The following is a 14591-nucleotide window of genomic DNA, read 5'->3' as shown; positions in this document are numbered from 1 at the left end:
GGAAACGAATGACTGAGTGAAGGAGTAGTTTCTCAGAATTTGGGGCTTTCTGGATCTATAAGTGATGAGTGTCTGCTAGCTTTCTCCAAGAAGCAGGCAGTGATTGTTGGGCCTAATTTTTCAAACTAATTGAGTTCTACAAACCTTTTCAATAGGCATCCTTCATGATAAATGCTTTTAGAAGCATGCACTGGTAGAGGGGCTTTCAAATTGTGGTCCTGGACCAGCAATGTCAGCATCAGTTTTCCCTTGTTAATTTCTTCCTTAATTTCCTCATTGTCCCATTGGTCATTCTGGGACATGTGTATAATTCCCCCCACCTTTTTATTTTTACAGTTTTGAAAGTTTCTCTTGGTATTGATTTCTAGTTTTATTCCATTGTAATCTGAAAAGATACTTGACATGATTTTAAGTTTTAAAAATTGATGAGATTTGTTTTGTGGCCTAACATTTGGTCTATCCTGGAGAATGTTCCATGGACTAAGGAGAAGAATGTGTATTATGCATCAGTGGATGATATGTTCTGTAGATGTTTGGTCTACAGTCCACTTTGTTTGTTTGTTTGTTTGTTTTTGAGACAGAGTCTCGCTCTGTTACCCAGGCTGGAGCGCAGCGGCACGATCTCAGCTCACTGCAGCCTCCGCCTCCCAGGTTCAAGTGATTCTCCTGCCTCAGCCTATAGAGTGGGTGAGATTACAGGTGCATGCCACCACACTCAGCTAATTTTTTTGTATTTTTAGTAGAGATGCGGTTTCACCATGTTGACCAGGCTGGTCTTGAACTTCTGATCTCAAGTGATCCACCTGCCTCGAACTCCCAAAGTGCTGGGATTACAGGCGTGAACCACCATGCTTGGCCTACAGTGCACTTTAAATCCAGTATTTGTTGATTCTTTTTTGCCTAGGATCTGTCTAATGCTGAGAGTCGGGTGTTGATGTCCCCAAGTATTACTGACCCCCTTATTATTATATAATGACCTTCTTGTCTCTTTTTTATGTTTTTGACTTAAAATCTGCTTTATCTGATACAAATAGAGCTGCTCCTACTTGGCTTTGGTTTCCTGTGTAGAGTATCTTTTTGCATCTCTTCTTCGTTTTCAGTCTATGTATGTCTTTACAGGTTAAGTGAATTTCTTGTATGCTTTTTCATGTTTTCATGGTAGTGATTATTGTCTTCACTTCCAGATGTAGGACTTTGTGAAGCATTTCTTGTAAGGCTGGTCTAGTAGTGATGAATTCTCTCAGTTTTTGCTTTTCTGGGAAATAATTTATTTCTCCTTCATTTCTGAAGGATAGCTTTGCTGGATGTAGTATAGTTGGCTGGCAGGCTTCTTCTTCTTCTTCTTCTTTTCCCCAACACTTTGAATATGTAACATCCTCTTCTCTCCTGGCCTGTAAGGTTTCTGCAGAGAAATCTGCTGTTAGTCTAATGGGGATCTTATATGTGACTTTAAGCTTTTCTCTTGCTGTTTTTAGAATTTCCTTTGTATTTGACATTTGACAGTTGGACTACAATGTGCCTTGGGGAAGACTTTTCTAGGTTGACTCTATTTGGGAAACTTTGAACTTCCTGGTTTTAGATGTCCATACCTCTCCCCAGTCTTGGAAAGTTTTCACTTATTTCATTAAATAGGTTACTAAACCTTTTCCTTTCTCTTCTCCTTTAACTCCCATAATACTAACATGTATTCACTTAATGTTATCCTGTAAATCTCTTAGGCTTCCTTCATCCTTTTTCATTCTTACTCCTTTTTTTCTTTCTGACTAGGTAGTTTCAAATGACAGAGATTTTTTCTTCTTCTTTATCCAGTCTGCTGTTAAAACTGTCTGTTGGGCCAGGCATGGTGGCCCATGTCTGTAATCCTAGCACTTTGGGAGGCCGAAGTAGGCAGATTGTCTGAGGTCGGGAGTTTGAGACCAGCCTGGTCAGCATGGCGAAACCCTGTCTCTACTAAAAATACAAAAATTAGGCAGGTGTGGTGGCAGGCACCTGTAATCCCAGCTACTCAGGAAGCTGAGGCAGGAGAATCACTTGAACCCAGGAGGAGAGGTTGCAGTGAGCTGAGAGCATGCCATTGTACTCCAGCCTGGGCGACAGGGCGAGACTCTGTCTCAAAAAAAAAAAAAAAAAAAGAAATTAAAAAAACAAAATCAAAACTGTCTATTGTATTTTTATCTCATTCATTAAATTCTTCAGCTACAGGATTTCTGTTTGACTCTTTTCTTTACAATTTCTATCTCAATTTAATTTCTTGTTCATATCATGAAATCGTTTTCCTGATTTTGTTGAATTGTCTCTCTATATTTTCTTGTTTCTCATTGAGTTTCCTTCAAAAAATAATTGTTATTTTGAATTCTCTTTCTGGCAATTCATTGGTTTCCTTTTCATTAGGGTCTGTTCTAGAGAGTTGTATTCCTTTCATGATTTCTTATCTCCTTGCTTTTTCATGTTTCTTGCGTCCCTGCATTGATGTCCCTGCATTTAGTAGAACAATGGCCTCTTTTATACTTTCTTCTGGAGTGGTTTTCATGGAGAAAGATTTTCACCTCACTTGGATTTTAGTGTGCCATTTTGGAAGGGAACCGTGACTCATTCTGGATAGGAGCAGTGACATCATTTCTGTGCAGCTTCCTCACCTCCGACAGCAATAACTGTGGGTGGCTCAGTCGCCTCGGCTCTGGAAGTTTGTGCCAGTGGCGATGTACACTTTTAATATCTTTGGTGTAAAGGGCTTTTGGGGTCCTGCTATTCTTGTTTTCCCCACAATGATGGACTTAGCTGAGGGGATCTCTCTTGGTGTCACGTCTGACATGGTCTGCAAGTAGCTGCCACAGTACTGGGTTCTAGCTGCAGGAACCCAGATTGCTGAGGGACTGGGGCTCTAGCCTTAGGGCCTTGTGTACCTGTCATGGTACCTGGCCTTGGGGTGCAGGTTTGTTCTCTGTGGCAGATCTGTGACTCTGAAGCACCCTTAGCAGCTTAGGCCCGGGGCCAGGTTGTAGCTGTGACTCTACCCAGGGGGTAAAGAGTCCTAGCCTGACTCCTGGGAAGAAGCACTCTGGAAGTCTGAGCCTGGGAAGCCAGGTACAGCTGCACTTCAGAAACCTGAGCCAGTAGGGAGGGCTTAGTGTCAACTCGAGGGGATGAGTCACTGTGTGGTAGTAACTCTGGACCCTGGGATGGTGGGGCCCAGCAGTATCCCAGACTCTGAGGTGGCAGCAAGGACCCCAGAATGGACCAGTTCAGCTGTCACTTGGGCCCTGGAGGACAGGGAGGAGAACAGCAGTGACTCCACTTCCTGGAAAGAGTGGTGTCTCCGCAGCTCAGACTGTAGGTTTAGTCCAGCTCCAGGGTTGGAGCAGGTGCTGGAGCTGTTTGCATGGTGGGGCAGGTGCCTCTGCTCAGCCCCTGCTCTGTTTCCCTGGGATGTAGAGTATGATGTCAGCTCCTCCCCATGGTGCATGGCTGGTCAGTGTGGGCCTGAGAGCTGTGACTTTTCTGGGCGGCCCAGGCACCGTTTCCCTGGGATACATGGTACCTCTTGAGCGTAGGTGCTGGGATACGTGACCACTCTGGGCATTTCCCAGGAGGCAGGGCACTGCTTCAGCTTAGGCAGCAGGGAGACAGGGATGCTGTGAGAGGCCAGGTGCTGTTTTCCAGGAGGCAGGGTACTGTTGGGTCCTGGAGCAACGGGCGGTGGACTGGCTCCGCCTTCACCCGGCCCTGCTGGGAAGGGTGTAGCAGCTGCTTGCAGCTGGCTCGGGGCGATGGGCCACCAGGTTTGGGTAGCTTCAAGGCAGCTTAGCCTCAGAGATGAAGGGGATCTGTGGCTACTTTACCCTGAACAAGACACACTCCAACTGTTTTTCCAACCCCAGGATGGCAGAGCATTGTCGCCACATGGGCCCAGCAGACAGGGCCCAGTGTCAGCTCCTCTGTGGAGGGAGTGCAGCTGTGAGGATGCCGGGGGACGCCAGTGGTGAGGGCTCTGGGTGTCCATAGTGGTGGTGGGGGCTGCTGGCATCCTCTTGCCTACCCCTCGCTGTTGGGAGACCTCCCTCCTGGGTCCCGTCGTGTCACAGCTGTGGGGTGGGTTGCTGGTGGCCCAGTGTTTTCTTTGGGCTGTATTTCACTGTCGTGTTTCTGTGCTCACCAGGGTCTGTGATACTCTGTGGAGCTCTCCCTCAGTCATTCACATGTAGTTGTTCGTTATTCTGACTACCTTTGTTGTGCAGACAGATGTGAGGGGCTACTAGTTGGCCATCTTGTTGATGTCCTTTGTATTTTCTTAATCATTGAAGAATATGAGGAAAGTAACTTTTTAGGATATATCTGTTTTTTAAGAGTTTGAAACAGCCACAGATGTTGAACAGTTCACATTTGCAACCCCCATCTGCAGAACTATACAGTTTGTTCTGTAGGGAACTGGAAATCAATAATACATCTCTCATTTTTTCTTTGCATTCCCAGAAAATATTTACAGATTTGCAGGCTGAAGGATTCCCTGTACTAGAGACCAGCACCCTGACTGAGGAAGGTGTTATTAAAGTTAAAACAGAGGTCAGTGCTGCCTTAAGTCGGGTATCAGTCTTTTTACTGTCTTTCTCTTGTTTGATTAAAGTCAGTCGTCGGGATAAAAGAGTTTTCTTTCTAGACATTAACACTTGGAGCCCTCACAGTGGTGAGATGAGGGGCATGAAGAGAGACGCCTCCAAGACCCACTTTCCCCAATGGACATTGTGGTTTGAGGGGATGCTTTGCGGTTCCTACCCCAGACAGTTTTTGCCTAAAGCAGCTGCTGTAGGATGTGTTTGCTTTGTTTTTTACATTATTAGGCTTGTGATAGGCTTTTGGCTCATCGAGTGGAAACCAAAATGAAGGGAAATAAAGTGAATGAGGTGCTGAATAGACTGCACCTGGCTGTCCCATCCAGGAGGGACGATAAGGTAAGACGGCTTACCCTTGGACAGATGCCGTCCATGAGCCTTTTCCAGAAGCCTCAGATCCAGTTTCATATGCACACTGGTGGATATTGTGCGTGGGCCTCAGTTTCACCTTTTTGTGTAAAGAATCAAGAAGGTGGAGAAAAGTGCAAAGCGCCATGTGGTACCCGTTTCTCGCTTCATGACGCGGTCACTGTTAGTCTAGTTTATCCTTCTAGAAATGTTTCTGATATAGAAGCTTAATTTTTAAAGTCTTTAAACATAGGTGGAAATCTGTTTTATATATATATATATTTTTTTGAGACGGAGTTTCGCTCTTGTTACCCAGGCTGGAGTGCAGTGGCGCGATCTTGGCTCACCGCAACCTCCACCTCCTGGTTTCAGGCAATTCTCCTGCCTCAGCCTCCTGTGTAGATGGGATTACAGGCGTGAGCCACCGTGCCCGGCTAAATTTTCATTTCTTTGGCCGAGTGAGGTGTCTCATCCCTGTGATCCCAGCACTTGGGAGGCCAAGGTGGGAGGACCACTTAAGCCTAGGAGTTCAAGACCAGCCTGGGCAACATAGTGGGATCCTGTCTCTATTTTAAAAAAAAAAGTAGGCCAGGCACGGTGGCTCACGCCTATAATCCCAGCACTTTGGGAGGCTGAGGAGAGTGGATCACGAGGTCAAGAGATCGAGACCATCCTGGTCAACATGGTGAAACCCCGTCTCTACTAAAAATACAAAAAATTAGCTGGGTATGGTGGCACTTGCCTGTAATCCCAACTACTCAGGAGGCTGAGGCAGGAGAATTGCCTGAACCCAGGAGGCGGAGGTTGCAGTGAGCCGAGATCGCGCCATTGCACTCCAGCCTGCGTAACAAGAGCAAAACTCCGTCTCAAAAAAAAAAAAAAAAATTGACAGTACTCAGTGAGAGTTCTGCCATTATTTTCTGTTTTGGGATGGTAGGGTGGTTTTTGTAGCTTTTGTGCATGTGGGTGTTAAATGAGGGCAACGCGGTTCGTGGCGCCGCATGCGGAATTGCATGCAGTGCTTTCGTGCGGTGGAGTCACATGACTTGCCATCAGTCGCAACTCATTTTACGCACATAGTACTTGAAGACATTAAAAGCTCCTATAAATGTGACCACCTTTTTCTAACTTTAGAGTACTGGGATTTAATGAATTCGTCTGAAAAACATAAGATACCAGAAATCTGGGAAGGCCATAATACAGCTGATTATATTGATCCAGCGATCATGAAGGTTTGTGTCACTTTTTAAATTGTGGGTTTTTTTCCTTTTTATTATAATGTTACTGCTGGAAGATAGCAGCACAGCTTTGGCTCAGCCGGGCCTGTCCCCTTCATTCTCCTACACCCGCTGCCTCCATCCCGACTCTGCCCAAGCACCACTTTCCCCCCGCCCAAGTCTCTGGTGGAGACACTCCGCCCTGGCTGAGTACTGCTGTGCCTGTCCCCTTCAATTCTCCTGCACCCGCTGCCTCCACCCTGACTCTGCCCGAGCACCACTTCCCCCCCACCCTGAGTCTCTGGTGGAGACACTCCACCCTGGCTGAGTACTGCTGTGCCCGTCCCCTTCAATTCCCCTGCACCCACTGCCTCTATCCCGACTCTGCCCTTGCACCACTTTCCCCACCCCGAGACTCTGATGGAGACGCTGTGCCCATCCCCTTCATTCTCCTGCACCTGCTGCCTCCACCTTGACTCTGCCTCCTGCACCTCTTCCTCAGCCCGAGACTCTGGTGGAGACACTTGGCCTGGCTGGGCTCTGCCGTGCTGGGTCCTCTTCCTCGGGAGCTCTGCTCTGTCACATCTTTTTCCTGCCTCACTCCCCTCCCTACTTGCTTTCTCTTAGCATATAAATGTTCACAAGTTTTCCTCATCTTTTTAAAAAACAAAAACATACTTAAACCATGTCCCCTGTTAGTTGCTATCCTGTCTTTTTCTCTCAGTTGAGCTTTCTGGAAAATGCTATGTACAGTACTTGGCGGCTGCGTGTCCTGTTTCCACTCCGTGGTTCCCACAGGCGCTCCATAATCTAGTTCATGTTTTCAGTCTGGTGTCTCTGTGCTCCTTGCACCTCCATAGCATATTCTGGGGCAGTATCTCAATTCCCTTGGTGCCAGAGGAGTGGCCTCAGGGCATCTGCTCTCACCACTGCTGGGGCCTTCATCCAGCCTGCACCCTCACTGACCACGCAGCGGCCACCTGCCTTCCCAGCCTCTTCCCTGTGCCTTCCACACTCCTGGGTGAGAGAAGCCTTGGGACTCCCCTCCTCCAATCCAGCTGTGCCCATGCCATCCCCTTCCATGAGGCCTGCCCCCCCAGCCTCGCCCTGTGCGCTCCTGGCCAGAGTCTCCCACAGGCACGTCTGCCTGTTGGGCTCCTGACCAGGTTGCTTCATTAGGGTGTGATGAACCTGCATGTATTTAGTTTTCATTTTTGTCGTGTGAAAAAGTAGCCAGTGAGGCGGTATTTGGGGTGACGTTAGAATGGATACATGGGACGTGGCACGAATTCTGTTTCTCAGGACTAAGCTCCTTTTGTGTGTCTGCTGGGAGCATTGGAAGTGAGGGGGGCGGCCTCTGCACATTTTACTTTAAAACAATTCATTGTTTTAAAGAAGTAAAATGGTGCACAGCAGTTACTGACTTGCTGGCAGCTGGTGTTCACGTGGTCTCCATTTTCATCATGGAACCCACCCTGTGAGATACACTGCGCATAGATAGGCAGGGTCAGGTGGGACCGGACCAGGGCATTCGCTCCGCTCTCTGAGGCAGGGAAACACAGCTCTCCTACACACGCTGCCACACTCACTCACTTAGGACTTTGTGCACTGTTAATTTTGCTTAATTGCAACTCTATTTTAAAAGAAACCGGAAGAATTAGAAAAAGAAGAGCTGCGAACAGCTGCTGGAGAGTATGACAGTGACTCTGAGAGTGAAGATGAGGACATGCTGGAAATCCGACAGCTGGCAAAGCAGATCAGAGAGAAGAAGAAGCTGAAAATTCTGGAGTCCAAAGAAAAGAATACACAGGGACCCAGGATGCCTCGAACTGCTAAGAAGGCAAGTTTGTGTCTTTCCAAAGAGGTGTGATCTATTTTTTGCAAATTGGATTCCTGTGTAATCATTGCTAAATAAGATTTATTTAGCATATGGCCATTATTTGCCATTTATGGCCATAAGACTGCACATTCTTCTTTTGTTGGTGTATGTGGATTTACAGTATTGCTCACGTCCTGATCTTTTGTATTCTGGTTACTGTGTCCTTTCTTGGTGGCTTTCAGCTTCGAGTTTAGCACTATTATGGATCCAGTCATTTTGCAGTTGTACAGATAAAAAGTGTAACTTCTGGTTCATCGATGTTTAAGGCAATCAGTTAACATTTTCATTTTCCTGTTCTAATTTCTTTTTTTGTTTGTATTTTTTTTTTTCCAAGACGGAGGCTTTCTCTGTTGGCCAGGTTGGAGTACAGTGGTGCAGTCTTGACACACTGCAACCTCCACCTCCCAGGTTAAAGTGATTCTTCTGTCTCAGCCTCCTGAGTAGCTGGACCTGCCACCATGCCCAGCTAATTTTTGTATTTTTAGTAGAGATGGGGTTTCACCATGTTGGCCAGGCTGGTTTCAAACTCCTGACCTCAAGTGATCTGCCCACCTTGGCCTCCCAAAGTGCTGGGATTACAGGCGTGAGCCACCGCGCCTGGCTGGTTTTCTTGCTCTTTAATTGCTGCATTAAATCTGGACTCTTTAGAAATTTACAGGAACCTGACCCAGTCTACACAAGGCAGTTTGTTGGCTCTGTGGCAGGGTGGGATGGGGTAAAAGAAAGACCAGGTAGAGGGCAGTTAACATGTAACTGGAGGGGAGTAACTTGACATTCAGCATACATTGTTTTCGTATGGTGGCAACTGACTGGTTATGGTGGACTTGGACATTTTTGTACTTTTCTGGGTGAGGCTCAGCCATCCCTGGGAGGAGAGAGGTTGGCACACTGCCTTCGTCTTAGGCAACCTCACTAACCTCAGCTTTAGTGTGTCACCTGTGATGGAGATGGTCACTCTCCCATGTTGTGAAGAGTAGACAGACGTGGAGGATATGCCGTGTCTTACCACAGCAGTTGCTCCATAAATGTTAGTTTTCATGGGATTTAATTGAGCTATCCAAAAACATGAAAGCAAGGCCCAGTAAAAATTACAACTTCTAAAATAATTGTTGGAGTATATATATATATTACATATTTTCTGTGAAGTTTTTTTCAACATTTCATCAAACTAATTTTGCTTAAAGCAAATATGTCATTTTCTTCTTCTCAGGTTCAGAGGACAGTTTTGGAGAATGAGATGCATAGTCTTGGTGTTGACATGGACAATAAAGACAACGTGAGTGTGGGGGGCGGTTCCCGTGTTCATGTGGCTGGATACACGTTTTTAATACAGAAAACCAGCTGGGCGCCATGGTTCACACCTGTAATCCCAATACTTTAGGAGGCTGAGGCAGGTGGATTATCAGGTCAGGAGTTTGAGACCAGCCTCGCCAGTATGGTGAAACCCCATCTCCACTAAAAAAATACAAAAAATTAGCGGGACACGGTGGCATGCACCTGTAATCCCAGCTACTCAGGAGGCTGAGGCAGGAGAATTGCTTGAACCCGGGCAGTGGAGGTTGCAGTGAGCTGAGATTGTGCTACTGTACTCAGCCTAGGTGACAGAGCAAGAATCTATCTCAAAAGAAAAAAGAAAAGCAATGTCCTGGAAAGCTGTGGGAAATTACAGCAAAAAGCAATGAGAGCTTCCAGTCTCTCTCTTGAGATTTTTGCTGGCTCTGGGTGTGGGTTGAAGTGATGCTTGAGGATTTCCTGACCCTCAGTCTGGGTCGAAGTGGGTGGTGAGTTGAGAATTCACTGGCCCTGGAGCTGGTTTGAAGTGGTGGCTTGAGGATTCCCTGACCCTGGGTCTGGGTTGAAGTGGTGGGTTGAGGCTGCACTCTAGCCTGGGTGACAGAGCAAGACTCTGTCTCAAAAAAAAAAAATTCCACAGGCAGTGTGAGGCAGTGCCATGATGTGCCTGGGTGTGGCCGCAGACCCTGTCCTCTGGATATGTAGTCTGCAGTTTCTGTCTGATGAGTGTCCCTTTGTGTTCATATCAGTAACCCCAAAAATGGGGCGATGAGGGAGAGAGCTTTATTTATCTCTGAAGTATGAATTGTGATATGATACTCTAATAATCATTTTTAAATGAGAGTTCTGAGTTTCTTTGAGTTAAAATCAGCTTTCTTACATAAAGCAGCTTCTGTTAAGTGAATAAGAATATTTGACCAATAACTAATGTGAAATTGTTACTAATGTGAAATTGACATGGAAAATGTCACTAATGTGAAAAAACTGTGTATATTTTCAAGATCTTTAGCCTATATGGTAATGGTTCAAACACTCCTCTCCTCCCCTCTTGCTGGAGTGACCTTGTGTCTGTCGCTGAGCCTAGAGGCGGGGCTGGGGTCCTGAGCACTGAGTGTTGCTTTCCCTGCTTCACAGGCCCACTAGGCGGTCCAGGCAAGAAGATCCTGGAGCGTTACTAGGAAAAGAAAGCGGGAAGACCCTGCTCCCCCCTCCTCTGTGGCCCGGAGTCGGAGTTGGAGTTGCTCTCGAACTCCACGTGATGTTTCTGGTCTTCGGGATGTCAAGGTCAGTTTTTGTGTCATGTAATGGAATAAAATAACAGTCTCTGCTGTTTATTGAACAGGGTTCAGGGCAAACAGCAGCAGTTGTCATTTGCAGGAGCTATGGCAGGGGTTGTGTGCACTGCGTGCCCTCATTTTGTGGCATCCTTTAGAGGTGAGCTCGGGCCAGGGTGCAGGCAGATGCCCCTGGACAGTTGCCCTGGATGGACCAGTCCCTGGCATTTTCCTTCCTCGGAGTGGGGGCAGAGCATGGTTGACAGGACCTGCAGTCTGGGATCAGGCCCTGCTGTCTGAAGAGGGCTAGCAAGTGGCCACTGCTAAGCACCAGGAGGCCTCCAGTCCCAACAAGCCCATGGGAGGAATAGCTGGAGGGAGCTGCTGGGTCGACGGATGGATCATGCTCATCCTTAGGTTGCAGGGTTGTTTCCCCCCAAATGGAGAGCTTGAGTCACATTTAGCTCATTTGTAGTGTCTTTTGGAAAAGACACTTTAGATGTACAGTCTCTCTTGCTGAAATGTCCTTTTATTAAACACAAAAACTTGTAGTTTCAGCATCATGGACCCGTAGGTGCCGGAGAAAGTCTCTGTATAAACTGCTGAGGGCTTCATGGAAGCCTGAGTTTCACTCCCCTGTGCCATTTCCATCGTGAAACCTGGCTTGTGTAACAGGGAGTTAGATGTGTTCTAAACTTGTAGGTCTAAACCGTATCTAGTCCTGGCTATAAAACCTGTCCTAGGTATGATTTTCATCCAGTCTTTCTACAAAAATATTCACCGAGTTCTGGCAGATACTGTGCTGGGCCTAAGAGAAAAGAGATGTAACGGGGTCTCTTCATGGAGCAGGCCTGAGCCATTGAAACATTGTCACCAATAGTTAAAATTCAGAATGGAACATTGGTTTTAAGTAATGAACATAATTTTTTCTCGTCTTTTTAGATGGTGAAGAAAGCCAAGACTATGATGAAGAATGCTCAGAAGAAGATGAATCGGTTGGGGGAGAAAGGGGAGGCAGACAGACATCTGTTTGATATGAAGCCCAAGCACTTACTCTCTGGAAAGAGGAAAGCTGGCAAAAAGGACAGGAGATAGGGTCCCTGCCGTTGGCATGGCTTGGCGAGGCTGCGGCTGTTTATTTGCTGGTTTGGTACAGTATGGTTTCATGAAATTGGAGTTATCTATAAACTGAAAAAGACAATCAGTAAAGCACTTGTTGCTTTGCTGAAAACTATGGTTAACCCTGTATAGATGTGGGAAACGTTTGTCACTGCCTAATATTACAAATATTTTGAGTAGACAGTGTTTCTGCGTTTAATGGAGTATCTATCAGTTGCTTCTGATTTTCAGAACTGGGAAGATGTACTGGTGTAACTGGGTTATTTTTGATGGAGAAAAAACTTTGTCGTAAGAGCTTGGGAGCAAACACGTTTATGAGTGTATCAGAATCCCATGCTTAAAATACCCCCTTAAATTATTTTCTAGTCTTTTTGTACAATGTCTCATTGTAATCTATCAACTGTTTTATTCAAAATAAACCTCCAGAAGAAAGTAGTTTTGATTTCTTTAGCTCATTTTTTGGTTTATAGTCACTGTTGATTTGGCCAAATGAAAAAGCAAAAAACATATGATATTTCTACATTGTTTTAAAGCAAAAATACTTCTTGGGGAGGCATTAGGCAATTAAATGTGATATTCTCCTAGTTCCGTGGCCCGACCCCGAAATTGTACATTGAGTAAAACATAGAAACACTTCACATACCACCTCAAAAGCACCTCCATGATCTAAGAGATGTCCAAATGAAACAATTTCTAAATAAAAGTATGCTTGAGGGAAGAACTGCCCCTCCCTCAAGGTGGATTAAGTAAAGCTAAGGCATCCCAGCCTCCTTACTCAGAACAGTAGGCTTTCCTGGAATTGATGTTAGGTAGGCCAAACAGTGCAGGAAGAGGGAGTGCGTGTTGTTGAAAACCAGTCAGGTAAGGCAAAGGTGAATTACGTATTTACTTTTTTTGGCGGGGTTGGACAGAGTCTGACTCCGTCGCCCAGGCTGGAGTACAGTGGTGCAATCTTGGCTCACCTCTGCCTCCTGGGTTCAGGCAATTCTCCTGCCTCAGCCTCCTGAGAAAAATGGGATTACAGACGCGCGCCATCGTGCCCAGCTAATTTTTTGTATTCTTAGTAGAGACGGGCTTTCACCATGTTGACCAGGATGTTCTCGATCTCTTGACGTCGTAATCGACCCGCCTTATTCTCAAACAGTGCTGGGATTACAGGCATGAACCACCGCGCCAAGAAGATTTTTTTTTTTTTTTTTTTTTTTGAGACGGAGTTTCGCTCTTGCTACCCAGGCTAAAGTGCAACGGCGCGATCTTGGCTCACTGCAACCTCCGCCTCTTGGGTTCAAGCAATTCTCCTGTGTCAGCCTCTCGAGTAGCTGGAATTACAGGAGTAAGCCACCACGCCTGGATAATTTTTTTTTTTTTGAGACGGAGTTTCGCTCTTGTTACCCAGGCTGGAGTGCAATGGCGCGAATCTCAGCTCACCGCAACTTCCGCCTCCTGGGTTCAAGCAATTCTCCTGCCTCAGCCTCCCGAGTAGCTGGAATTACAGGCGTGAAACACCGCGCTAGGAAGATTTTTTTTTTTTCTTTTTTTTTTTTGAGACGCAGTTTCGCTCTTGTTACACAGGCTGGAGTGCAATGGAACGATCTCGCCTCAATGCAAACTCCGCCTCCTGGGTTCAAGCAATTCTACTGCCTGAGCCTCCCCTGTAGCTGGAATTACAGGCCAGAGACACCGCGCCGGGATGATTTTTTTCTTTTTTTTTTTTTGAGACGGAGTTTCGCTCTTGTTACCCAGGCTGGAGTGTAATGGCACGATCTCGGCTCACCACAACCTGCGCCTCCTGGGTTCAGGCAATTCTCCTGCCTCAGCCTCCTGAGTAGCTGGGATTATAGGCACGTGCCACCATGCCCAGCTAATTTTTTGTATTTTTAGTAGAGACGGGCTTTCACCACGTTGATTAGGATTTTTTCAATCTCTTGATCTCGTGATCCACCCGCCTCAGCCTCCCAAAGTGCTGGGATTACAGGCATGAACCACTGCACCTGGCAGATTTTCTTTTTTTAATAAGATGGTGTTTCACCATGAAGGCCAGGCTGATATTTAACTATTGACCTCAGGTGATCCACCCACTTTGGCCTCCCAAAGTGCTGGGATAGCAGGCGTGAGCCACCGCGCCCGGAAGTTTTTTTTTTGTTTGTTTGTTTCAGACGGAGTTTCTCTCTTGTTACCCAGGCTGCAGTGCAATGGCATGATCTCGGCTCACCGCAACCTCCGCCTCTTGGGTTCAAGCAATTCTCCTGCCTCAGCCTCCCGTGTAGGTGGAATTACAGGCGTGAGCCACCGCGCCAGGAAGATTTTTTTTCTTTTTTCTTTTTTCAGACGCAGTTTCGCTCTAGTTACCCGGGCTGCAGTGCAATGGCGCGATCTCGACTCAAAGCAACCTCCGCCTCCTGGGATCAAACAATTCTCCTGCCTCAGCCTCCTGAGTAGCTGGAATTACAGGCGTAAGCCACCTCGCCTGGAAGATTTTTTTTCTTTTATTTTTTTTTGAGACGCAGTTTCGCTCTTGTTACCAAGGCTGGAGTGCAATGGCATGATCTCGCCTCAACGCAAACTCCACCTCCTGAGTTAAAGCAATTCTCCTGCCTCAGCCTCCGGAGTAGCCGGAATTACAGGCCTGAGACACTGCGCCCGCATGATTGTTATTATTCTTTATTTTTTGAGACGCATTTTTGCTCTTGTTACCAAGGCTGGAGTACAATGGCATGATCTCGCCTCAACGCAAACTCCGCCTCCTGAGTTCAAGCAATTCTCCTGCCTCAGCCTCCGGAGTAGCTGGAATTACAGGCCTGAGACACCGGGCCCGCATGATTGTTATTATTATTATTTTTTTTGAGACAGTTTC

General features: G+C 46.6%; 1 protein-coding gene across 1 annotated transcript in view; it reads left to right on the top strand.

The window, feature by feature from the left end:
• The window catches only part of LOC105734527 (GTP-binding protein 4-like), a 111513-nt gene extending 99341 nt beyond the window's left edge, over positions 1–12172 (top strand). The window contains 7 exon segments of the mRNA XM_064371861.1: positions 4471–4560; positions 4836–5142; positions 5934–6187; positions 7818–8012; positions 9262–9327; positions 10479–10628; positions 11561–12172. Of these exon segments, the coding sequence (XP_064227931.1) occupies positions 4471–4560; positions 4836–5142; positions 5934–6187; positions 7818–8012; positions 9262–9327; positions 10479–10628; positions 11561–11713 (1215 nt within the window). The 3' untranslated portion in view covers positions 11714–12172.
• The last annotated feature ends 2419 nt before the right edge of the window (positions 12173–14591 follow it).

This window comes from Aotus nancymaae, unplaced genomic scaffold (assembly GCF_030222135.1).
Source record: "Aotus nancymaae isolate 86718 unplaced genomic scaffold, 86718_ANA_hifiasm-v0.15.2.pri h1tg000200l, whole genome shotgun sequence".
Taxonomy (NCBI): domain Eukaryota; kingdom Metazoa; phylum Chordata; class Mammalia; order Primates; family Aotidae; genus Aotus; species Aotus nancymaae.
Note: the sequence above shows the minus strand (reverse complement) of the source record. Positions and strands in the feature narration are given on the sequence as shown.